The sequence below is a fragment of the Hippocampus comes genome, unplaced genomic scaffold (genome assembly GCF_001891065.2).
Source record: "Hippocampus comes isolate QL1 unplaced genomic scaffold, H_comes_QL1_v1.1 scaffold330, whole genome shotgun sequence".
NCBI lineage: Eukaryota > Metazoa > Chordata > Actinopteri > Syngnathiformes > Syngnathidae > Hippocampus > Hippocampus comes.
This window is the reverse complement of record NW_017804754.1, coordinates 266,461-291,537: the sequence shown is the minus strand read 5'-3', so window position 1 is coordinate 291,537 and position 25,077 is coordinate 266,461. Positions and strand designations below refer to the sequence as shown.

The 25,077-nt window shown below is 46.0% G+C and overlaps 1 protein-coding gene and 1 long non-coding RNA gene across 3 annotated transcripts in view; one reads left to right on the top strand and one right to left on the bottom strand.

Moving 5' to 3' along the window:
• Window positions 1-6: 6 nt before the first annotated feature.
• LOC109525705 (uncharacterized) lies at window positions 7-18,425 on the bottom strand. The gene is made up of 3 exons (XR_002170203.1): window positions 18,381-18,425; window positions 11,830-11,916; window positions 7-1,120 (listed from the first exon to the last, which is right to left on the bottom strand). It is a non-coding gene; the product is annotated as an uncharacterized LOC109525705 (long non-coding RNA).
• LOC109525019 (double C2-like domain-containing protein alpha) overlaps window positions 7,702-25,077 on the top strand; it is a 19,615-nt gene continuing 2,239 nt past the window's right edge. The window contains exons 1-10 of one of the 2 annotated variants that reach the window (XM_019885278.1): window positions 7,702-8,082; window positions 12,576-12,940; window positions 13,732-13,811; window positions 14,733-14,807; window positions 15,258-15,367; window positions 18,464-18,590; window positions 19,298-19,357; window positions 22,504-22,697; window positions 24,431-24,512; window positions 24,721-24,817. In XM_019885278.1, the coding sequence (XP_019740837.1) occupies window positions 8,060-8,082; window positions 12,576-12,940; window positions 13,732-13,811; window positions 14,733-14,807; window positions 15,258-15,367; window positions 18,464-18,590; window positions 19,298-19,357; window positions 22,504-22,697; window positions 24,431-24,512; window positions 24,721-24,817 (1,213 nt within the window). In that variant the 5' untranslated portion in view covers window positions 7,702-8,059. Of the gene's footprint in view, window positions 8,083-11,224; window positions 11,584-12,575; window positions 12,941-13,731; window positions 13,812-14,732; window positions 14,808-15,257; window positions 15,368-18,463; window positions 18,591-19,297; window positions 19,358-22,503; window positions 22,698-24,430; window positions 24,513-24,720; window positions 24,818-25,077 lie in introns of those variants that run through there. The other variant, XM_019885361.1, reaches the window with a different exon arrangement.

The window sequence follows — 25,077 nt, the reverse complement described above, 5'->3', positions numbered from 1 at the left end:
ATCACATTTATTGTCTTAATTCACAATTCCCAGTACTGAGGTAATCTACTCTCGATAGTCGATGCAAACAGTCAAGTTTGTTTTTTGAGAGACTCCAATTCCTTCTAGCATAAAACATTCATTGAAAAGTGTCAGTGAAATATAAAGGTTGTGAATACTGGTGGGCAACGGAAGATGGCTGACCTCTAGCTTCAGCTGCGAGGGTCCTCTTCACACTCCAGTCATATATAAATCTGCTCTCTCGGTAGAAGCCTCCTCCTAACCGGTATGTTTTATTTTCTAGACAAAATTTAATTTTTGTCATGGGCCAATGTCGCAAGATAGATATTAGAATATCACTACCATTCCTTGTCACATTACAATTCCATGATGGTGAAATTTGGCTTGATCCTCTTCACCTTTTAGCGCTGTAAACACAACGCAAGTGTCTGCCACCTTTTTGCCATGACAATATCACCTTCCCTCCCTCAGAGAGGCTGCCGTCTGTTGGTGAGACATTCCAACTTTTTTCATCTCAAGCTAAAAGGAAAGGTAATATTCACACGAGTGACATTTAAAATCAGCTTGAGCAGCTCTTCAAATGGCTCCCGAGCTCCATGGGGCAGCACTTGCTGCCCATACCGACACACATGGCCGGCATCCATGATGGGCATGGGCAGCTGTTGAACGCCAATGCCCGACTGATTCCCACAGCTGATGTGTCCACTTTTAGCCGGCATTAAAGTGAGTGTCAATGAGTTTGGAGCTGAGGTATCAGGTGAGAGAAGGATCATTCGACAGTTGGATGACATTTCAAGTCCATGCACAAAGTACAGAAACACACAATTGTCGTGTGAAACAGTGATAAAACGTAAAAGTGACTCCTAGATGACAAAAAGCTCTTAGACAGCCCTAAATGTCACAATAAAGATATATGATATACTGTACCTGCTTTCATTTTCTTTAATCACACAAGCTCGGCCTTTGAACAGGGGTGTGTTGTGATAACCGCTGGAAGTCGGTTCATTTCAACGTTGACTGTCAGCTCCGAACCTCCCGACCTCGTCGCCTCACCCGCGTCCTCGTTCGCCGTGGCTCAGGGAAGCCGAGCGCCGCCGCCAGTTCCGGTGTTTCCTAGCAACTGGATGGCAGAAAACAATCGGGGCCATCAGCTTGGGGATTGAATAGCGAGCAGAAATATTTGTGCGTGCGAGGAGCGCGGATTATAATCAGACACAAAATAGGCACACGTTAAAACAAAACGTGCACAGGGACGACATTTACCGAGCACCGGAACGGAAACCATTTGTTGCCCAAAACCTTCACTCGAGTGAAAGCATAACACAGAACATTACAGCTGTGAGTCTTTTGCCAACAGGGAGAAATGGAAAAATTAAGACATAAAATGTTTTGAGTTATGAAAAGTCAAGAAAAAACAACAAGAGAAAACAAACAAACAAACAAACAAACAAGCATATACCTTAGACTAGTCAATCCACTAGCTTGTTGTGCCATCCCTGAATCTGCGGGTGGCAAATTCAAAGCATCATGACTTCGAGGGGCGCACCATAAAATTGGGAAAATTGAGCTTCCTTTTTTTGGGGTCCTTTTGTAGCTTTTGACAAGACAATTCTTTTTCTTTCACAACTGGACATAATAATCACAAATATGACAATAAATGTCTGAAATCGTGTAGAAAAAACACCTGAGAATGCTCAGCTGACAGCCGAACTGTTTTTCTCCAAAGCCTTCAAGTTCCTCAGATGTGTTCCTCAACGCGCTGTCATCTTCCACGGTGTAAATTAAAGACGCTTGTCTGATTTGCATATCAAATTCGCCATCGGAGCTTCAAACACAAATCTGTCACGTGCACGCGCACACACATGTACAAACAATAAAAGTTGCAAAATTACAAGAAGCGAGTTGAGAAAAAAATAAAAAAAATTTGCCTCGCGGCCAGGGAGAGAATGAATCCTTTTTTTTTTTTTTACTCTGTATAAGATTAACCAGCCCTGGGCGAGAACCATTTTTGTGCAGACTTAATTAAAACATTTGTGGGATTTTTTTTTTTTGTATTTCTAAGTACGCCTCCTGTATAATAGTTTCACCGAGACACCAGACTGAAAACATTTTTTTTTTTTTAATGCCCTTTGGAGTGTTTTTGCATCCAAATGGCGGCAGGCCACATATCACCTGAGGCTGCGCGTTTGCCCTTTTTTCGACGGCGTGCTCTCATTTGAAGAAGAAAAAAAAAAAAAAAAAGAACATTTTTGCAATTTAAACCTCCGCTCGCATTAGCAACAAAGCCCGACCTCCGAAATTGCCACTTTGAGCATTTGCATGTCACGAGACGGCGTGTGCTTTTTGCACCTTCTGAGTTGCAATTTCAAAGTTGTTTCACCGTCCCCCCTTTCTTTTGATTCTATTGCTGCTGGGAGCTGCGATGGCGTTTGATATGCGAGAATAATGCTGCTTAAAAGTAGTACTGTAGTTGGTTTCAAAGTAGTGCTTGAGTGTATCATCGCACTCGTGTGGAGGCTTTTCTTAGCCACAGCGGCTCTTGACATGCGTGGCTGTGTTAGCGCCCTGCACGATGGTGTCAACATGTAAATATCTGGAGCAAAGTATTATTCAGACACATTGTAAGCTTCAGTTCGAACCCCTTTTGTTGTGTGTAAGTGTACGGCTCATAGGATTTGCATAAATTATGTGCGGGGAGTCGTCATGAGCAACATGGCTACAACCACGGATGGGAAAACAAACACATTTCTTCTTGAAGGAAGCTAACCAGTATGACTTGTGGCGCGCACAAATTACAATCCATCCAAGCACTTTGACGCGCAAGCGGCGAAAAGGCGCACTCTCAGCAGAATATTTTATGAGACTAATTGCTGCCATTCGTCTTTCTAAAACGCTTCAGCGCCGTCGTGTGAGCTGCTGCAACACAAACAGACCGTGACTAATTTGCCGCACAAGGACTGGTTGAACCGCAGTACTGGTGCTCTCAAAAGGAACAAAAATCAAAGTGCTAAAAAAAATCAATTCTGGCTCTCGTTTCCAAGATAAGTCCAAAAGCAATTTTGTCGACCTGATTAGGTTTATTATAAATAAATAAATAAATAAATAAATAAAGGGAGTCTGTCATGAATGAAAACTCTTTGAGCCAATTTGCAATCTGATTGGTTCACGAAACAGACCCGTTGCCTTTATAGTGGTGCCTTGAGGTTCAAGCTGGATTTGTTCTGTGGTCACGCTTGTGGTACAAAACATGACGATCTGTGGTGGTGGCATTCAGCTGGTGGACCAGAAGAAGGCAGTTATGAGGTTGTTTTGAATACACAACAAGTAAAACTTTGATGTTTGGTTTTGTAACGCTGGGACCAAATCAAGCCCACTGTCCTCAAAACAATGAAGATCAATCACTTTTTTAATTGTCGAGCCTTTACTGAAAGTGCACCCCGGCAATACGCGAGGCTCGTGTATTGCTTGGGGGGGTCGCGCGCATGCTGGACGTGCACGTGCGGAAACACTTTGCTCACATTGTTGCCAATTTGTTTCCTCGCAGTGACGCACAACAAGGCGTTCAGCTGGCATTACCCTCTTTGATCGCGCAGTCCCTCGGGCAGAAAATAATCAGCATAATTGTCGCGTTTTCGCTGAAATACAAGTTTGCCGTTAATTGCCACTGTATGTGATCTCCATTTTTTATGGCTTTTTGATGGCGGCCGACGCTCAAGCGGTGCTTGACGTTGAGGGCATCATTAAGAGCACACACAGTCGGAGAGACTTCCACAATGACTGTAAATGACTCAGTGAAACGCAGCAATAATAGCTGTGTCTTCGCAGAGGATCAAGGATTTCGGCCCGTCAGTACTGTTATATTTTCAGACTATAAGTGTCGTTCGTTAGCCCGGTTTAAGGTGTTTCCCATTATGTGTTAGCATTACGCTAACTGAAGTCTCTATTTGGGAAGAAACGTTTACTATCTGCCCAAACGGCTTCCATACAGCCACCATACAGTGCGCTGATCTGATTTTGGGGTTTTTTTCTTTTTAATCGGCAAGCCAAAAAATAAATAAATAAATAAATAACAAGAACAATAACAATAATAATTTGGGCCATATATTACTTATGTATGTCGAATCATTACCCAGCTGTTGTCAGCTTGTATCCCTTGGGGAGCACTTTAACATTGACTGCATTTGTAATGAGCTCTTCAGTTGTTATAAACATACAGACATATATTTAAAAAAAAAAACGCAAATATGCAATGATAAAAAGCCGCAACGACGGAGGCCGCCCAACACTAAAAATATAAAGGGGATGGGGAAATGTGTGTGTGTGAAGCGCTGTCATCTTGCTCTGCAGGGTTTTGTGCATGACACCATCATGTTAACGCAGTCACGCGTGTCCGTCCAGGCCATGGCATCACTTCAGTGCAAGCAAAACATACATGACTGGTGTGCGGGCAGGCGCGTGTTGTGTGTTCTACGCTCGGCTGCAGAGGAAGGACGAAGAGGATGGAGGAGATGGGGATGCAGAGAGAGCCACAAGGGAACGCCATGAAAGGGAAGCATAAATATCTTAAACCAAAAAAAAAGTCGGAAAACACATTCATTGTTCGTAATGTTTTCCACTAAAAAAAAAGATGCTATTAAAAGACACAAATGAGTCCACAAAGACACTAATTGGTGTATGCAGGGACAAATAGCACGTTTCCGCTTGTCGATCACTGACAGTGACTCGAGAACGCTGAAGCCTAATTATATGGAGCAACTATTACTTGTCGGGTGGGGTGGGGGAGAGAGAATATGCCTAATTTTGCTTAAAAGACCAAAGAGGAGACATTTGACACAAAACAATTGCATCTTGGAACTGCCATATATTGAATACAACCCGCACCTAACAGACTAGAAAAACAACAAAAATGTGTGATCGACACAGCGTGGAAAGAATTAAACCCTTGGTGGACCGTGATGAATTTTTGTGATGTGTGCAACTTGGCCACCGTTGATTGTTTCGGTGTATTCTCACGTCTGTCGTCAAACTTGGATTTATTCACGCCTCTCTGAAAGGACGAATAACGGCTAGACTAGGCTGAATAAGTGTGCATGCAAAAAGGGACATAATTGGGTGACTGGGAGAATTAATGAGGTGGCCATTTTTTTTTTTCAGACTGCACTTAAGTTTAATTAAACAAAACCTGTGTGTGTGTATGTGTGTGTGAGACTTTGTGGCTAAATGAATGAAAGCGTTTGCATTCTGGGGAGGTAGCTCGGGCAGAAAATAATCAGCATAATTGTCGCGTTTTCGCTGAAATACAAGTTTGCCGTTAATTGCCACTGTATGTGATCTCCATTTTTTATGGCTTTTTGATGGCGGCCGACGCTCAAGCGGTGCTTGACGTTGAGGGCATCATTAAGAGCACACACAGTCGGAGAGACTTCCACAATGACTGTAAATGACTCAGTGAAACGCAGCAATAATAGCTGTGTCTTCGCAGAGGATCAAGGATTTCGGCCCGTCAGTACTGTTATATTTTCAGACTATAAGTGTCGTTCGTTAGCCCGGTTTAAGGTGTTTCCCATTATGTGTTAGCATTACGCTAACTGAAGTCTCTATTTGGGAAGAAACGTTTACTATCTGCCCAAACGGCTTCCATACAGCCACCATACAGTGCGCTGATCTGATTTTGGGGTTTTTTTCTTTTTAATCGGCAAGCCAAAAAATAAATAAATAAATAAATAACAAGAACAATAACAATAATAATTTGGGCCATATATTACTTATGTATGTCGAATCATTACCCAGCTGTTGTCAGCTTGTATCCCTTGGGGAGCACTTTAACATTGACTGCATTTGTAATGAGCTCTTCAGTTGTTATAAACATACAGACATATATTTAAAAAAAAAAACGCAAATATGCAATGATAAAAAGCCGCAACGACGGAGGCCGCCCAACACTAAAAATATAAAGGGGATGGGGAAATGTGTGTGTGTGAAGCGCTGTCATCTTGCTCTGCAGGGTTTTGTGCATGACACCATCATGTTAACGCAGTCACGCGTGTCCGTCCAGGCCATGGCATCACTTCAGTGCAAGCAAAACATACATGACTGGTGTGCGGGCAGGCGCGTGTTGTGTGTTCTACGCTCGGCTGCAGAGGAAGGACGAAGAGGATGGAGGAGATGGGGATGCAGAGAGAGCCACAAGGGAACGCCATGAAAGGGAAGCATAAATATCTTAAACCAAAAAAAAAGTCGGAAAACACATTCATTGTTCGTAATGTTTTCCACTAAAAAAAAAGATGCTATTAAAAGACACAAATGAGTCCACAAAGACACTAATTGGTGTATGCAGGGACAAATAGCACGTTTCCGCTTGTCGATCACTGACAGTGACTCGAGAACGCTGAAGCCTAATTATATGGAGCAACTATTACTTGTCGGGTGGGGTGGGGGAGAGAGAATATGCCTAATTTTGCTTAAAAGACCAAAGAGGAGACATTTGACACAAAACAATTGCATCTTGGAACTGCCATATATTGAATACAACCCGCACCTAACAGACTAGAAAAACAACAAAAATGTGTGATCGACACAGCGTGGAAAGAATTAAACCCTTGGTGGACCGTGATGAATTTTTGTGATGTGTGCAACTTGGCCACCGTTGATTGTTTCGGTGTATTCTCACGTCTGTCGTCAAACTTGGATTTATTCACGCCTCTCTGAAAGGACGAATAACGGCTAGACTAGGCTGAATAAGTGTGCATGCAAAAAGGGACATAATTGGGTGACTGGGAGAATTAATGAGGTGGCCATTTTTTTTTTTCAGACTGCACTTAAGTTTAATTAAACAAAACCTGTGTGTGTGTATGTGTGTGTGAGACTTTGTGGCTAAATGAATGAAAGCGTTTGCATTCTGGGGAGGTAGCGCTCAATTCGTGTCAAAAAGCCTGAAGCTTGGTGCCCTCCTCGCTATCCTCCTTCAACGTGGCCTCCGGTGTTTTGGTCACTCCGGGCGCCGATCCCCAGTGGTGAATTTATTCGCGAAGACAGTTGAGGGCAGGCGCAAATCTGCGGGAGGACGACTCAGCATGGATCGTTGACCCCCATTGTCAAACGGCCGAGCGTCGAATGTGTCACGGCGCAAAGATGACCGCGTCGGGCTGCTTTTGTTCAGGACTGCGTCCAGCCGAACGAAGACGCCGGCTCGAGTGGGAGTGGGTCAACAACAAGTGCGACGGTGCGAGCGTGACAACGAATGGATGTGCGTTTCAAAACGCGCCCAAGTGATCAGTCCGAGGCTTGGCTTGCATTAGGTTCGCGTTGAAAGTTTGCGTTCGCTTTTTTGGGCTTGGCTGAAGACTTTGGATTTTTTGTGGTCATGGGTTAAATGGAGGGTTTGGGGTCAAATTTAGGGGGTGCATTTTGAGGTTCTGGTTTTGGGATCAGGTTCAAGGCTTTGGGGATTGTCTTTGGTTTCTGGGTTTTGTCGTCGTGTCAGAGGTCATTTGTTGAAAGCAGGTTGGGTGTTTGGCTTGGGTTGGGGTTATCGAAAGCTATTTTCATCGACTGAATAATATTCGAATAATGCAGCACGTCACTGAGCGAAAGGTTGGGGGACAAATGCTTGTACATTAATCAAGGGATTGTCCTCCCAAAACATGTGTAGGTGTGTGTGTGTGTTTATCTCGTATGAGTGTGTCTGCGAGAAGCCACACGTGCTACACAAGAAATGACTCCCCGCTGTCTGTCGCTTTCTTTCTCTCTCTCTCTCCTCTTCAGTACCTCCTCCTCCTCCTCCCGCATGTTGTTCTCATGCACCCTCCCAAGCTCCTCATTCTCATCACTACTTGATCTATGGGCACACTTTTAATATTTCACCGTCAACGCCGTGAGCCCAACATTCGGGTCCTACGAGCCCTCCCTCCTCTTTCTTTCTCTCTCTCCTCCTCCTCCTCCACTTGCTGCATCTACTCTGCACTCCTCTCTCCGCCACCTGTTAGTTAGTCTCCCTGGCTGCGCTGCGCCGGAATCCCTCCTCCTCCTCCTCCTCCTGAACCTCTTCTTCTTGTCTTATATGAGTTTCACAATCGCTCTGAGGTAAGTTACCGTCGCATTTGCGCACACATCATCATTTTGCCTGACGAGCCAGTCGGAACGATGCGAGGCGAGACGCCGGCTGATGCTCTTCTTTAAACCGGTGCAACATGTGGCAGATGTGCCTCGGCTGCTCTTCCACCACACACACACAGGTTGAAGTTTACGTACTCATCCCTGACTTGGCTCGAATTGACGGCGGCTCGCTGCGCTGCAGCTCCAGTAGCCCTGGCTGGCACTCAACTTGTGGCATGTGACTGACAGCTGCTTATTTCAAGGTGAAGATGTGTGTGGATGTGTATGTGGGGGGGGGGGTACATTTTCAGATATGCGCTGCAGGTGCACAAACATAAGTGACTTTAGCGTGAATGAGAGATACGGATTTAAAAGGAGGAGCGAGCGGGGGGAGTCGTCCACGCTTGCGGTATGAGTCTAATTTAAAGTGAAGGCGCTAAAAGAAGAGGAGGTGGAGGAGGCATGGAGAGCAGAAATATACTCCTCAGCATCTATACGGTAGCGATTGTTAAACTACAGAGCCACAGGGCTGCTGCTGCTGCTGCCGCGGCAGCTGCGCACAACTTGAGCATCATTATCCTCAGCGTATGGGAACTATTCAATATAAGTGGCATGCAAAGGGTCAGCCGACATCATGACATGTTTACAGAGGAGAAAAATCTCCACAGTCATACATGGATTGCTTCCATGACTTAATACTGACTAATGACTGATTAGACTGTTGAGCCTGTTTTGTGGGGGGGGGGGGGGGGGGGGGGGTGATAGCTCATGTTTGATTGCATCAAAGATGTAATCAGTCAAGTTAGACAAGAGTGGAATCCTGGGATGAGACGAGAACAAAAATGATAGTTGGATGCAGCAGACACGATGGAAAGCTGTTTGAGTATTTATTTTTAGATATCCTTGATATCGGGCTGAAGGTCCACGAACTAGTGCGCTCTTGGTCCGCAATTAAGGATACGAGCAGTGGCGTTTCTTGACCCCCTGGCGGGAAGCACCACAGAGCGAAGAGAAAAAGAAAAAAAAAAACAAACACGATGATAGATGAACGACTGAACTTTTGGGCAATTAGTGGAGCACAGAGTTCAAAGCAAACACGGTGCATCAACATTTAGATGTTATGATGCACGACGAATGGAATAAGCATTGTGTTTCGAGTGAAGGACAAAGAGAATCCGGCTACATGGACCTAAAGGTGGATATCAAAGACACACTTACTTCCTCATGTATACAAGAGACCTTTCCAGACGTATTGTTTCAAACAGTCGCTGTGATACCTGCTTTCGCCGCATGATTGTTGTTGTTCCTTGAGAGAATGGAAAATGATCTTTACGCTGAGCCAGGTATCTCCCTCCATATTATTGAAGTCTTTTTTTTTTAGCTCAAAGAGTGAGTGAGGAGTTATCCCGATGTGAGGATGAAACGACAGGATGAAAGCGGCCGTCATGAGAGTGATCAATTAGCGTCGCGCTGCCAGCTTTTTTGTTGTTGTTGTTGTTGCTTTTCCTCCCTGCGAGCCAACAGGCCCTGCGACTGCATGTGGGCTCAGAGCCACATGTGCCACTGACTATGCTCATCACTTCAGCGCACGCACACGCCTGCGAAAACCAGCCGCATTGTCTGAGTGCATTAATGAACTGATGCAATCTGCATGTTCACTGGCATTTCTGTGCACCTCCTGTCACATTTTACTAGACTTCTATTTATCTTCTAATCAGAACAAATGAATCTCTCTGTCATTTTTGTTTTTCTCCAAGCCTTGAAATTCATTACTGAACATCGATGTCAGGGTTTTTTGTTTCGCTGGGGCAGTTTCAGTCGTGTTTTGCGGGGTAAACGATGAGATGCTTGACACGTGTTGATCATTCGCTTTTATCCGGTTTTAAAACTGCTTCCGTTGAAACGGTAAAAATGGTCAGGCCTCTTAGCCCTATCGATTGACATGCAGTTGGGTAACAGACCCTACACGCTTTGCTTTTTAGCCACAAATATATGTCGTTTAGCACTATGGTAAAATGCTCGTGTATAAATAGAACTTAGTGGCGGCTAGATGGATCGCTGTCATTTTTGTTGCGAATGTGATACAGCATGCATGGCATTTTGATTGGCCGTATCACCTGCCACATTACGCTTTTCACCTGCAATTCTCATCTTGAATAGCAGCAAAACTAGCAAATATTCAACGCCGCACACTGCGCGGCAGTTCCGTTGCATTTGTTTGCGTTGCTGGCCCAACATTAAAAAAAAAATATTAGATTAGATTAGATATCCTTTATTTGTCCCACACCGTATATATATATATATTAAAATAATGGAAAAGAATTTGATGAGTAAAATGATGTGGTGGGCCAATGAATGTGCAGTGCGCCTCTAGTGCTGCTTTAGGGACTAAAACGGATGTCAACGGGGTATCAGTCGAATACGTCAAAGACCTTTTTGGGGCTGGCACGCCGGCGTTGGCCTCTGATGATTGTTTCATCGTCAGCCAAGGAGACGCTGGCTGAATGAGCTTTGATGCACGTCGCCCGCTGTTTGCGCTCGCAGCGCAGAGACCGGTTGAGCCTCTGTGACAAATGACCCTGCGATGGCGTGGAAGGTCAACAATCATAGACAGATCTTTTCTGAGCCGTGTGCTTTCTGCACCCCTTCCCTGACGACTGCAAAGGCTTCCGATTGAATGTGAACACATGATTGCTTCACCGCATTTTTCTTGAAAGTAAAGAGATTGTTATTGGCTTTGACACCGCATCAGTTTTCCCAACTACTGTCTTGAAATGCATATCACATATGGGAGCGTCGAGTTCGTTTTGGTCCGGATCATTATTATCTGCATGTAAATCTTTTCCCAAAACACAATCAATCACTTCTGTTTATGTCGCCTGAGTGTGCTCTGTTGGCGACTTGGACAGCTTCCATTCTTTGATGCCAAGGCCTGCCAAAACTGTGAGAAAGTGTGTGACTCACCAAGTCTCCAGCTACCCCCCCCCCCCACACACTAAAGTCCAGAGATATAACACCTCGCCTCCAATCGATGGATGCTGCGGGTGGTCCAGAGGGGGATTTATCAACCTCCGAAGACAAAACGCCCCCGCCGGGGCCAGCTGCGTTCCATCTTTAGAAAACAAACGCCACCAGATCTTTTCAACGCGGCCCCCTCTTGTTTATTTAAGGACGGGAACAGACGCGTCGGCCCGGTCGTGGTCAACTCGACGCTTTGCCAACACAACTTTACGTAACCGTCATGCCATTATGCTGAAGAGGACCGGCTCAGCGATATAGATTCCATCCCATAATCGCCTGATTGTTTCTGGAGGATTCAGATGAGACGCTGCAATTTGATCGAGCAGGATGGAGGCTTGGGGGCGAGAGATTTGCTCAGCGTAATGCTTCATCTTTTACCCCAATAGCCTCAAGCGAATTCCACTGTCGTCCACGCAAATGCAAATGAGAGCCCACCATCTGCTGTTTTCTACAACTTCCTTCCTTTGGGTGACATTTGTCATTATTGCAGCGCGTGAGCAGTCCGCATTCTTACTTGCGAGCAAATAAAAGCCTCATCCGCATGAAATTCCCCCATATTGGGAATCGCCAGACACACAACTATGATACACAACTAACAACTATGGTGTAACTGTCACTTTCTGCTGTAACACAGTAATGTAAGACCACACTAATTACATTTCTGGGAAGATTACAACGGTTGGCGGCACAATGGTGGACGCTAATTGCCCGTACCTGTAGGTGTGATTGTGATTAGCTGCCAGCCGGTCCGGTGTGTATCGCCAAAAGTCATTTGGAAAGGGCTCCAGCTCTGCCACCATCCTGAGTAGAATAAACAGTAGGAAAAGAATTAATATCTGAATGAATTATGGCTTTTACAATCTCAGAAGGGAAAGCAAGGCAGCTTTATTTCTGTAGCTTTATTTATATAAGGTAGCTCAATGGGCTTCACAAATATAACATCTAAAGGCATGTGCAAACAAAACATTGCTAATTACAACACGACAGATTAATCGGCCAATATCAGCCTTTTTCTATTATTTTTTTTAAACAGCTTACAACATAAAGCAAAGATATTGACGTTTAAGCGATGATTAAAAAAAAAAAATCGACAAAAATCAGCCAATTTTGGCTGATTTTTCTCTCTTTTGTATTGGACCAAGTATTGTAAAACTGTCAAATATTCTGCTTGTTGTTGTACACTTTAACGACTGAAAAGAAGTTCTCGTTCATTATAGATTCTTTATCAGAATTTTGTTCTGCTAAATGTAAGAGTCAGCATCGGCCTCCCCACACCCCCAAAAATAAATAATCATCCACAACAGTCAGGCCCTAACAATATATTTGGAGCTTGTGGTGAGCTGATGTCCTCTTCCTCGGTGACTTGGAATGAAATAACGGTAGTCGAATCCATTTTAGTGGGGAAAATTGAGTTGATGTATTGTATGAATTGAGTTGTGACGCGACTTCTTCCCTTTCAGTCTTTCGACCTTCATCCCAATGACCGTGCGGAAAGGAAAAACTTTAGCCATCACCATCCAGGAGCACATGGCCATCGACGTCTGCCCGGGACCCATCCGGCCTATCCGTCAAATCTCCGCCTACTTCCCCCGCCTGTCGCCCACCTCCTCCTTCTCGGAGCCGATCTCGCCCAATCAGACGGGGGCCAGCGCAGCCCTCAGCCCCGGCGGCACGGGTCAAGGCGCAGTGGGAGGAGGCGGCGGCGGCCTGTTGTCGCCCTTGTTAGCGGCGGGAGGCGGCGGCGGCGGCGCGGGGGGTTCACTGTCCGCCATGAGCAGCATCGACACCTCCATCGAGGTGGACAGCTGTGACAGCGACGATAACAGTGAGTCACATACAAGATGCTGGAGCAATAAAAATAGAAAGCACTGCTCCAATAGAACGGTGGTGGCCAATCAGTGGCCCCAATTTGGTACGCGGCCCCAGAGAGAGTTGGATTGGTTAGGTTTTTTTTTTGTTTGTTTTTTTTTTAGCAGCAGCGCATATATTTTCTGATCAGTAATGTCCTAAAAAGTCGAAGTACCGGTGCAACTCCGAAATGCACACGGACAAAAGTAAAAAAAAAAAAGGACTTGACTGTGACTTCACCTCATTCTATTTATGTGGAGTTTTCAGCCGCAAAAGGTTGAAAAAAGTAGCAAGCCGAAATGTAAGAAGTAAAAATTCGTCAAAAATATAGTTGTACCTTGTACAAAAAGGACACTAATTCTGCTTAAGCTATTCATTCCCGCTGCAAGAATGCTCCGATATGGTTTTAATTAAGAACGTCACGGCTGCCGACATGATTTAATGTGTCACAATTGTACCACGACGCTCCAAAGAAGAACATCACAGCTTCAAGTGTGACGTAGCCTACATGCGACTATTTTGGAATTGAAGATTTCTATCACATTCAACCCTCTGGGCCCTCACCGCAGGCAACGTGCGTCATTGCCTTAAATATTATTAAAAAAAAAAAACGTGCACGTGTGTGAAGGAGTCTTTCATGCATTATTTCAAATTGGGATGAATGATCGTGCGCAGTCCTTTAATCCTTGAATAAGCCACACGGGTGGAGGTGTGAAGAGGAATCGCATGGAAAAAAAAGAAAAAAAATCATTTGTGATCTATTCACAGCATCTTTGGGTACATTGGAGTTTGACCTGCTGTATGACCGAGCCACCAGCTCCTTGCACTGCACTGTCCTCAAAGCTAAGGTAGGCAAACAACTTCATGTTTTGTTGCGCTTTGTTTTTTTGTTTTTTGGGGTGGGAGAGGGAACAGATAAATGACATTTGAATGAATTTCAATGGGCAAAACTGATTTGAGTCCGACTCCAAGGTCCCGCTGTACAAGCTGGGAAACACAAATCGACCCATCCTGAATTCATGTACTCGACATCAAAATAAAAACAAGCGCAACAATCCAATCGGGATCAAACGTGACTCTTTTCTGTTCTCTTCTTTTTTTGGGGGCGCTTGCATGTCATTTGAACACATGAAAAGCATCGGATTTGTTTGGCCCAAAGCCCGCCACTTTGATGATCGACGCACACTCACAGAGCCGCCGGCGTTGCTGTAAAATGTCGATACCGGGCGCATGAAAGCGTCGCAAATGGTTGGGAACATTTGGAAAAGATGCGTTCAAAAGACGCCCGCGCCGGGCCGGAACATCGGAATTAAACAGTCACGTGTTGATGGAGGCCAACAAAAAAGATCACCGTTGCGGTTGAATGATTCACCCGTTTCAAGTTTCACCTCTCTGCAGTTTTGAAGAGACGTTTGCTAACTCGTGTCGAGTCGGTGCGGTACTCGCGCAATACGGACGAGTGAAATTTCGAACTCCATTTGGTCACGATGATGATACGAAGCCGAGCCGTTGGCGTGAAAAGTTTGAGAAGCACTTGTCCGGGTCAAATTCCGACTGAATAATTCATCGATGGAGGTTCGTAGCTAAGACCTTTTCATCTATCCGCCGGCGCCGTCCGCGTGGGGCAAATTCAATCTCCAAAAGGAAGCCTGCACCTTTCCGTCGGCTCGTCCCTTAATGGACTGTTCCGGGCATTCGCTTAAACGTTCTGCTTCACTCTTTCGTTTCCCCCCCTCACGGATTGTGCTTTGTCTCTCTGTCTCCGCAAGGGTCTGAAACCGATGGATTTCAACGGGCTGGCTGATCCCTACGTGAAGCTGCACCTTTTGCCGGGAGCCTGCAAGGTCGCAATCTTGTCAGCCTTGTTTTGAGCTAATTGATCAGGAGCCAGTCATAGCGTGGGAGATTTGCGTGCAAGCTAAGGGCAATCTTTTGTCCCTGGCTAACCTGCCTGATTATGCCAAAGGAAATTGAATATTTGGAATGGCGTGGTCATTAATCATTTGAAAATGGAGTGCACTCTCGGACTCATTTGCTTTCTCAACGACGTCAGCGACGGGAATGCTCGGCTTTTGCCGTCATAAATAATTTCTATTGAATAAAGAACCACGACGAGTGCCACTTTTGGCCAACTGCGGCGCAATCAAAAGTAGTACGCTACTGCGCTGCGCGAGTAAGACGACCGGGCCCAACGATTGCAACTGCCTTTGCGTTGGTTTGCCAAATCTCTCCCGGTGTCCCCCGACGAGGTTTGGCAGAACACGAGCCGGTGACTCTCTTTTGGTATTCCGCAGGCCAACAAACTGAAAACCAAGACAGTCCGGAACACTTTGAACCCGGTGTGGAACGAGACGCTCACATACTGCGGCATCACTGAGGAGGACATGTATCGCAAAACGCTGCGGTGAGTGTTCCCGTCCTGCGGCCCGTTTGGATGGCAGCCCCCGCGTGCCGTGCTCTAAGGCCTTTTATGCCTTGCGTTACACTGCGTTCCCACGCTCCCCGCCGCCGCGGCTGCTGCTGCTGGCCGCCGGGATCAGTGAAGATCTCCGCTCATTCCCCCTCCCTTTGTCTGGCTGTGACAGATTGGGGTCACGCTTAAGCACCACGGGGTGTTTTCATTTCCTAGAGCCCCTGCCACCACCAAAGGTGAGAAAAGCTGGGAATCGTCACGTCCGTGCGACTAAAACTTTGCCCGTGTAGAATTTAAACGGGATCGACAGACAATCCCTGGGGGATGACTGACCTGTGACACTGTGGTCGGCGGAGGAGGTCTCAAGGGCGGCAGATGACGACGTGTGCCTTATAAGTAGGCCGATACAGATTTTTTGGGAGGCAGATGCCGATTCTGATATTTGGGAAAATGAAATTACAGCCGCTTAATTATTATTATTATTTTTTTAATCTATAATGAGCGATTTTCACCCCTTCAGTTGAATGGCTCAGACCAGCTCCCAATTTTGCCTGCACGCGCTTTAACTGACAAGTCATTGTTCAACGTGGCATCCACATTCAGGATTTCATGCAATATAACGCGCACATCATCCAAAACCTCGTCCAACACAAAGCAGAGCACATCACACAAAAAAAGCAAGCAGAATCAAGCCAAAGTAAAAAGCAATCTTTTGATTTGGATGTCATTTTAAGAAGCCACGACGGTCGAGTGTTATGACAATGGATTCTCAGCCATGCCGGTTCGTTTGCTACGGTCGAAAGTAATCATTTTGATTGACCTGGACGGGAAGAATCCATTTGTCTTTTCCAAGGACAGCTTCGTTTCAAACTTGCAATGAAATTGCAAATGCCATCGTTAAAAATCGAGTCAACATGCAGAAATGAAGGCAGACTATCAAGGCAAGATGGACCGACCACGCCAGGCCTGTTGAATCAAGTCTTTTTGGTCCCTTCATACCCACACGCGCCATAATGTGCGTTTTAGATTTGTATTTGGCTTAGTCTTACGTTATGGCCTTATATCAGCCCATTAAAATGTGACAGGCTGGATCCCATCGGGGTACAGCCACATAAGCTGAAATACAAGATCAATGGAGGTTCGCTGCGCTGCGTTTGAATAAATTGGCTTCATTTCCGACAAAGTCAGTCACGTTCCGTATGCTTGACGTGCAAGCAAAGATAGATATCGTTTCGTACCACAGAGATGTTTTCTTCGCCTGATCATGACATTGTCTCGCTCTGGTAAGGCGGAAGCTCTCTCAAGGCCGGAGCAAATGTCACAATATCTTATTGAGGGTTATCCGCAATCCCCGCGGCTAATTTATATCTACCGTAAAAAATAATGTCGTTCTGTTCAGAAGGTCAACTCCAATGAACCCGAAGACAGCGTTCAGTGTTCTGAACATTTGAATGCGATGGCTGTGAATAAATCAACGAGAAGAATATGGTTACATTCGGAAAGGTTTTGTGTTTTTTTTTTTTTTTCCAGATGCAAATAAAAGATGATCATTTGTCACGTCGGGCAGCGCTGCCTAATATGTTGCCCTAACGCTTTCCTGCAAAGATAAAACCTTGAGAGATTCTCAATCTTTCGAAAATATGATCAGGCAGATTCTCTTCCCCCCCGCAAAAAAAGTTATAACGCGGACACAAAAGCAAATCATCCCATTCCTGCTCGGCTGCTTTATTCAAATGTGACAAAAGAGCAGAACTCAGTTTTGCTGTGATGCAATTTAAAATTTTTTTTTTTACTCCCCCACCTACGCGTTTAATCTCCCCCTCTGCAGGAAGCAGAGTCAGGCGAGGCGAATCTGTCAGAGAATATCGTTTAGAAACGTGTCATCGTGTTTACGGTGCCATTTTTATACAGCGTTGCTTGACATAGCTTACGGTATATTTTGGGCTATAGAATTGAAACATTGTGTACAATTGGCCGTGGGCTACTTTAGGCATCGCAGTTTCAAGAGCGTGTGGAACAATTGAGCATTTTGCATTTCGAGACGAGCCAGGAATGTTCTGTTATGCCGCTGCCCCATTCGTCGGAGCGGCGGACGCAGCGATCCCTTGACTCTCTGCGTCTCGCACATCGGCGCCATCCATCAGCACGTCGCCTCCCGTTGCCCTTTCCAAATGTTCCCAAAGTGTCTGTAATGTGCGCTACTTGACTTGATATTACCTCCGAGGTTTGTCACCTGTGCCCCGCAGCGACATCTGGCTCCCTTTGCGCAATCACGTCTTTCATCATCGCCTTCTGTCGCCATTCATTTTGGAGTTTTCAGACAAATAAGCGCACGGGAGAGATCATACTTGCTGGTCTCATCCCTATTTTGGATTTCTTAAAAGGCGGAATCTCATCTGAAGCGCAGCGCCGCTTCTCTTGAGCGGCCGTATCGCCCGATGCGCAACCTCGCCGGCACTGTTAGACTATAATGAATATCTCGCGTGGTGCCCGGCCTCCATCCCCTCCTTGCGGCCTCGCTCGCCTCGCTGGCTGCTTTTGATTGCAAACACGCCACCTTCCTCCACCGGTCCGCTGCCTTCCACTTAGGCCTTGTGCAGGTGGCAGGTGTAAAACCGGGATGGATCCATAAATCAGGATCGACTCAGTCCGGCAGGATACACTTTCTCTATCCGCACAGCCATGAAAGTGTTCCTTGTACAAATGTCCAAAACGTTCTGTGAAAGGCGCTTTTGTCACGCCTGCAGCTGTTGTGAACGTGCTATCTAAATAAAGATGGATTGTACTCGCATTAATTTGATATATTAGATAGATACCAGAACAGATCCGTGCAATTTGCATTCATTTCAACGGGCGCGGATGATTTGAGATGCAAGTTTTCAGTCACGCAACAAATTAAAGTCAAAGCCCAAAGCGCCAAGTTATATGAAATCAAAACAGGCACTCTTTGCCTTACAATGACCAACATCCTCAACATTCTCAGTCTTCGTTCATCAGCTTCTACCTTTTATTGATGCGCTGCTGCTGCTGCTGCTCCTCCTCCTCCTCCACTCTCATTTTCTATTTTCCTCTTTCTTCCGCTTCCAGAGTGTCCGTGTGCGATGAGGACAAGCTGACGCACAACGAGTTCATTGGGGAGTCGCGGGTGGCCCTGCGCCGCGTGAAGCCCGACCAGACGAAACACTTCAACATCTGTCTGGAGCACCCACCTCCTGTGAGAAGAAAAATACACGCTGAGAGGGAGGGACGGTTCCACCCAGTGCACACAAATACCAAATTTGCCACCTTGAATAACTTCCTCCTTGACCTACTTTTATTATTGACATGCCTACTTTTACTACTTGCTTACCAATGTACCTTTATTACTTATCTACCTACATTTCCTACTTACGTACCTACCCGTATAACTTTTTTTTTTAAATTCTCGATTACTTACTGACCTGCCTTTCACTACTTTCCTTAGTTGTGTATCACGCTTACAGAAAGAAGAAAAACGTTTTGACCTCAGAATAAAATGACATTAATCTGAGAAAAAAAAAAAGTAGTCAAAATCGAATTGCATGATTTTATCTCCATATGTGAGCAGCAAAATAAAAAAAGGAAACTAGTAAGAAGAGAGAGACATGGTTGACAAGAGAATAACATGGTTGGAAAACTTAGCTGTCCGCATAAAATGCGCTACGAGTATTCTTGTATTGAAATAACAACAATGATGTGCTAACGTTTGCAGCAAACCGCTCAACGCGATGGAGAAAACGGATAAAGATGTCAAAGTGGGTTGGGAGGCTGCAGTTAAGACTGGCCCTCGGACGTCTCTGTCATCTGTCTCATGACGCTGACGCGTGCCTCGTCGTGTTTTCCAAGGAAGCCATTCCTCAGGCCTGACTCTTGTCATTTTTTTCCCCCTCCCCTCTGCTGCAGCTGCCCTCACCCACGGCTATGAGCACGGCACTCCGAGGCATCTCCTGCTACCTGAGAGAGGTAATGACGCCGGCTGTGTATCTGGGCTCTTTCTATACAGCTCGCCACGTTCGGCATCGTGAAGCCGCAACCCGGCCGACTTTGGCTGAGCCCGGCCCGGGCTGATCACGCGTCAATCACAAGGAGTGACAAATGAGTAGTCGCGCTCACATACGCACCCGCGAGCAATGCACTGGCTGCAATTAACGCACGACTTCAGTGGGGAGTCTGGGGACTTTGCGGTACAGGACTTAATCCACCTCGTAATGCCACCACAATCACGGTGCAACTAGAGAACCCATCAAAACTCGAGAAAAAAAAACCCAGTACAACAGCATGCCGTTGTGCCACGTACAGTACATCATCCGCAGAATCGATATTCATCGAATAACACCTTGAAAAGATTTTAAAAATTAGATACAGGGATGCCAACACATGTCACTCTCTCTCATCAACTGGGTATTTTGTTCGAAACATTTGCGTCTCAGTCCAAAACAATCCCACGCCTGAAGAAAGTCTCCAAAAAAAATATTTTCTTTATAATCTGCCGCTCGATGAATCGGTCAAACCCTACCATATAGGGTAGGCAGCTTTATTTATATAGCATGTCTCATATACAAGGTAACTCAATGTGCTTTGCAGTACAATATTCAAAAGCATTGAGAAATCAAATACCCAAACATATTTAGAAGGGAAGAAATAAAAAGTAGCTTGCAAAACTTAGTACAAGATCAAAGAGATTTGAGCCGGGCCAGATTCGGTGACCCTCCCCCGAAGCGCCCACGTGGCGGCCGCATTTAATGCTGACGCGCACGACTTTTACATTGGAGACGTTTGGTTTTTGCGAAGTGAGGAAGCGATGCCGTGACTGGCAAGTCTGCCGGTAGTTTTTGGTGTCAGAACTACTACGCCGCTGCACTTTGGCCCTTGTGATGGTGTTTTTTTTTTTTTTTTGTAGTGGAGATAATTCACTGGTCCTCTATGTTTGTCACCAAGGTGCTTTATTGATTGCAGTGATTGTTTTTCGCGACATCCGTCCGCTCCCTCCCCACAAAAAGCAAATCATTTCCCATTGGTCCGTGAGCGTGCCGCGACGGCCGTTGATGCCTATTTGCTTGTGCCTCCCTAATGAGTCACTCGGTATCGACCTGCGAAGATCTGAGCTGTTTCATTACCGCACACACGCTGCAAATTAGTCATTGTCGAGTCCATCAGTCAGACGAAAGCCCTCGCTTCCCCTCCCTTTTCCCAAAATATGAGAACTTCAGGAGGATGGAACTGTGAGAAGAGAAGCCAGGGAGACAATTAGCGAAGGGAGGATGAATGTGGGGCGTGCGGCATATTGATCACTTTCCTGTGTGTCCCGCTCTCGCCTGGAGATAAGACTTAATGAGAGACGGAGCGATACCGAGGAGGCAAGAGACTGGAAAGACTGTTTCGGCTTTCACGAGAAAACCCCAAAAGAGCTTTTGCAGCAGGGATGGCACTCCCATATATGACTATACCCGCAAATAACATGCACGTGCGGATGCTTCCGGCCAAGTGGCTGAGTCACGGCCTCCCACTTCACCCTTTTTCTTCCACCTGTCACTTTGGATCTTTTCCGTCCCTTCGCTTGGGTGTCAAAACTTTCGATAACAGTCTGCGGCCATCCATGTAAAAAGTACCGAAGCCCGCGGCCATAAACAGAATTAATATGACTCGGGGCCGACACGCTGCACTCGGACTCGGACAGCTTCTCACCTCTTCCGAATCGATTTTTAATTTGATTTTTAATAAACGTGTCTTGGAATTGAACACAGAGAAGAGTATTGTGAACAACCGTGCCAAATTTGAATGAGTGCAAATTGCCCAACGATATTCAAATGAGTTTCCAAAATCGTGAAAAATGACCTGAAACCATGCCCCGCTCAACTGTCAATCACATACTACTGCTGCTATGACCTGGAAAAATGGATGCTACTTTATCTAGCATTCTATAAAAATGCCCCAGTTGACATGCTGGCTCTCGAGACTGACGGGAAAAAAATAAAAAATAACAAAGAAAAAGGCATGTCCTCCAACTCCTGACTTTTTCCAGCTTCTTCTGAATGACGTGCATGTGACTCACAGCCAACATCGAGGCACTCTAAAGCAGACTAAATGAAGCAAAGATGCAATTGGAGTTGCATCCATCATTGTCAGCATTGGACGACGTGAAAGTGCCCTTCGGGAGGTGGTTTATTGCCACATCAACTTTTCACACCTTGTATGTTGTTGCTGGCACTGAAACAGTCAAATGCTTGAAAACTCGCAGAATAAAGCCTGTCATTGAAAAATCTTATTGCTAGTCCACAAAGACACACACACACACACACACACACACACACACACACCAATATAGGATTTGAGCCCAACATACAAAATCAATATGTTTTTCTTCTTTGTCAACATCAAAACTAACCCCGGCAGGTTTGAGGACTGAACTCATAAAATGCATCAATACGACTCGCGACTCAGGCTACACCTGATGCAATCAAGATTTGTTATAGTTTCCAATCAATACATTTCACTTTCCCAACCAATTTGTGAAATGTTGAAGAGGATCTGCAAAAAAAACAAAAACAAAAGTGGAATGCGAGGCTACCAAGGACCAAAGTCCCACGATTTTGCCCTTTTAACCTCAGCTGTGTCATGCATCAAAGATGGCTTATGCAAAGATCGACTGATTCGGGCTTGGATATTCGATACGACAATCAGGATCTGACTACAAAAAAAGAAAATAGATATATACAGCCCGTGGTGGAGTGAATAATAATGGAGGGGGGTTCTTGTTATCACTCCAGCAAATAAGATCATCCAGTCTGGGGTCGGGCTAGAGAACTTCGTTCTGTAAATGGATTTTGCATCTATACCAGTGACATATACAGTAGTGACGTATTTGGCTTCTGAGACGGGTCATCTTATTCCAAACCGTGTTTCATCACACACCTTTTGCCCTGACTTTGACATCACGAAAGCACGAGAGCCGCATCGTATCTTTACAGCGCGTCGGGGACATATCAAGTCAGAATTCGAGTCGCCGCCCGTGTTGTGCGCTTGCATTACTTTTGATTCCATGCGGGGCTCCTGCGGCTCAACCTTCTGCTTCTCTTCTCGTGTGTCGTCCGTCTCCTCGCCGTCCTCAGTGGGAGACGGAGCAGCAGAGAAGTCTGGAGGAGCGAGGCCGCCTGCTGCTGTGCCTGCAGTACGTGCCCCCGGTCGACGCCGACGGCGAGGGGCCGGGTGAGGGGGCCCGCGGCGGGCTGTGCGTGGGCGTCAAGCGCTGCGCCCACCTGGCCGCCATGGACGTCAACGGATTCTCCGACCCCTACGTGAAAACGTAAGAAAACGCACCGTGGTCACTTTGAATGCTCCTTGCTTTAATCCGCCCAGCCCAGAAGTTACACGATCAACAAAAGGACAGAAAGGGTCTCAAGACTGCCCCCCCCCCCGAATCACCTGGAGCCGTCACTCGCGAATAACTGCCCGATCCAACAAGATAATGGCGACAGATGACGGCTGCTTTCCCACCAGCGGGAGACGTCGGCAGCGCGCGTTCATTCATCAAGTTAACGATGGCGGCGTCATGTGGAATGTCAGGCCTCAAAAAACGGAGTGATGGACTCCAACGTTAGGGTCACGCCAAGGAGCAGACGCCAGAGTTTGGTGGGGGTCGTTAGTGTCACGAAAGTCCCCCGCCGTTTGATTAGGCAGTGGCGAAAGGGAAAGGAATACCGCACGTGTCAGCGAGGTTAGCGAGATTCCTCCGCTTGACTGATGCGCTCTGACAGCAAGAAGACAAATGAGCGTGGAAATGTTCTTAATGCTACACCCCCCCCCCCCCCCCCGGGGGCTTTCTGGCTTGTTCCTGGAACGAGCGGATCGCCAAACAACCCGCAGTCATGCCCACACGCGACTTGACAAATGCACACGTGCCGCACAAATTAAAGATGGGAGTCCGCATTTCGCGTCGGCTGCGGATTTGACTCCAAACAAACAAACAAACATTGATTAATGCGCAAAGCTCCTCATAGTTTGGCAAACAAATCAAAAATCAACAAAGCAATACTTAATGAACAAATAGTGGAATTTGCTCATTTTTCTTTTATTTTTAAAGCTGACAAATATTTTTTCACACGCATATCGCATCCACATTTTGCCTCCTCTAGCCGAGCGGGCCTTCGCATCCCACTCGTGCGCGGCGATGCGCCCGCCACCTTTTTTGTTTTGTTTGACACGTACGCTTGCGATCGCTGGCCTTAAGCATCAGAATTCTTCTCGCAAGAGGCTTTGTTGTGTCTGCCCGTGTGTGGGAACATACGCTCGCAGACACGACGGACGAGCCGTGGGTGGAAAACTGAGTAAGAGATTTAGCCGTGCTCCTTCCAACTGGCTTGCAAATACTGGGGTGAGGTGGGGAGGGGGGTGCTAATGCAATCTGTGGCGTTGGTGAAGACGATGGCGCGCATGTGGGGGCAGTGGCGTATAAAAGGGGTGGGGCGGAGGGGCCCCGGCACCGAATATTTTTTCTCAAAACTGTATTTGTACAATAACAACATTCACACAACAAGCAACTCCCCGCTATTCTCATCCACATCCATTTTATTATCGTACTGTCAAACTAGCGCAGATGTATGAAGACTGTTGAGTTGTTGGATGGTCATTTTGGTGCTCCACACTAAGTAATAATCTGACGTCGGCGCCACATGGGCGAATTAAAAGTGAAAACAGGCCGAGTGGAAGACGGGATGTACGAAAATTGGCGATGAGGCGACCGGTGAAGTAATCTCATGAACTAATCTGTTCACCCCCAACCAGCTGTATCAGAATTTGTGCCTTTTAAACGACAAAACCTCAAAAATTGAGCAGTATTAATTTAACTATCGCTCAAGAGTTACATAGGTGCTGTTTGCAGCGGTCGAGAACTGCAAGAGTCAGTCCCGCCTCAGAAATTCCAGAGATAACCCGCTTGGCTTTCCATAAGAAATCAGCTTAGCAAAATCATTGCTATTCCTTGCAGCCGGTGGACAATTCGAAGAAGACAATGACGCTGTCACACTCTCTCTCTCTTAGGTACCTCAAGCCAGATGTTCAGAAGAAGTCTAAGCACAAAACCGCTGTGATAAAAAAGACCCTCAACCCGGAGTTTAATGAGGTACACTGTCCGTGTTGAGATGCTGAATGCACGAATGCAAAGAGAAGGCTCATTTTGGCTCCTATAGACCTCGGCCACACACTGCTGCATCCGGAGGCAATTAATGTTCGCACATCATCATCATCATCATCATCATGCTGCCTCATTCACGAACACAGCAGACCCGCCTTGAGAAATAATGGCTTCACCTTTTGCCCCTTCTTGTCAGGAGTTCTTCTACGAAATCTCCTTCTCAGAGCTGGCCGCCAAGACGTTAGAGGTTACCGTGTGGGACTACGACCTTGGCAAGTCAAATGACTTCATCGGTGAGTTGAAATGCGGCACGCTCGTGACGTACACATACTTTCTTCCTACAACGATGTATAACGATGAAGGTGGGAAAGTGAAATGATCTCACTCGAGGCGAATGTTTTTCTGGTTCATGACAGCACATTTTGACGTCCAGAAAACCGTCCTTGTAAATGTCTTCATTTATTTAAAAAAAAAAAAAAAAAAAAAAAAAAAAAAAAAAAAGGAAAAAAAAAAAAAAAAAAAAAAAATCCACAAAACCACTATTTTTCTAGTG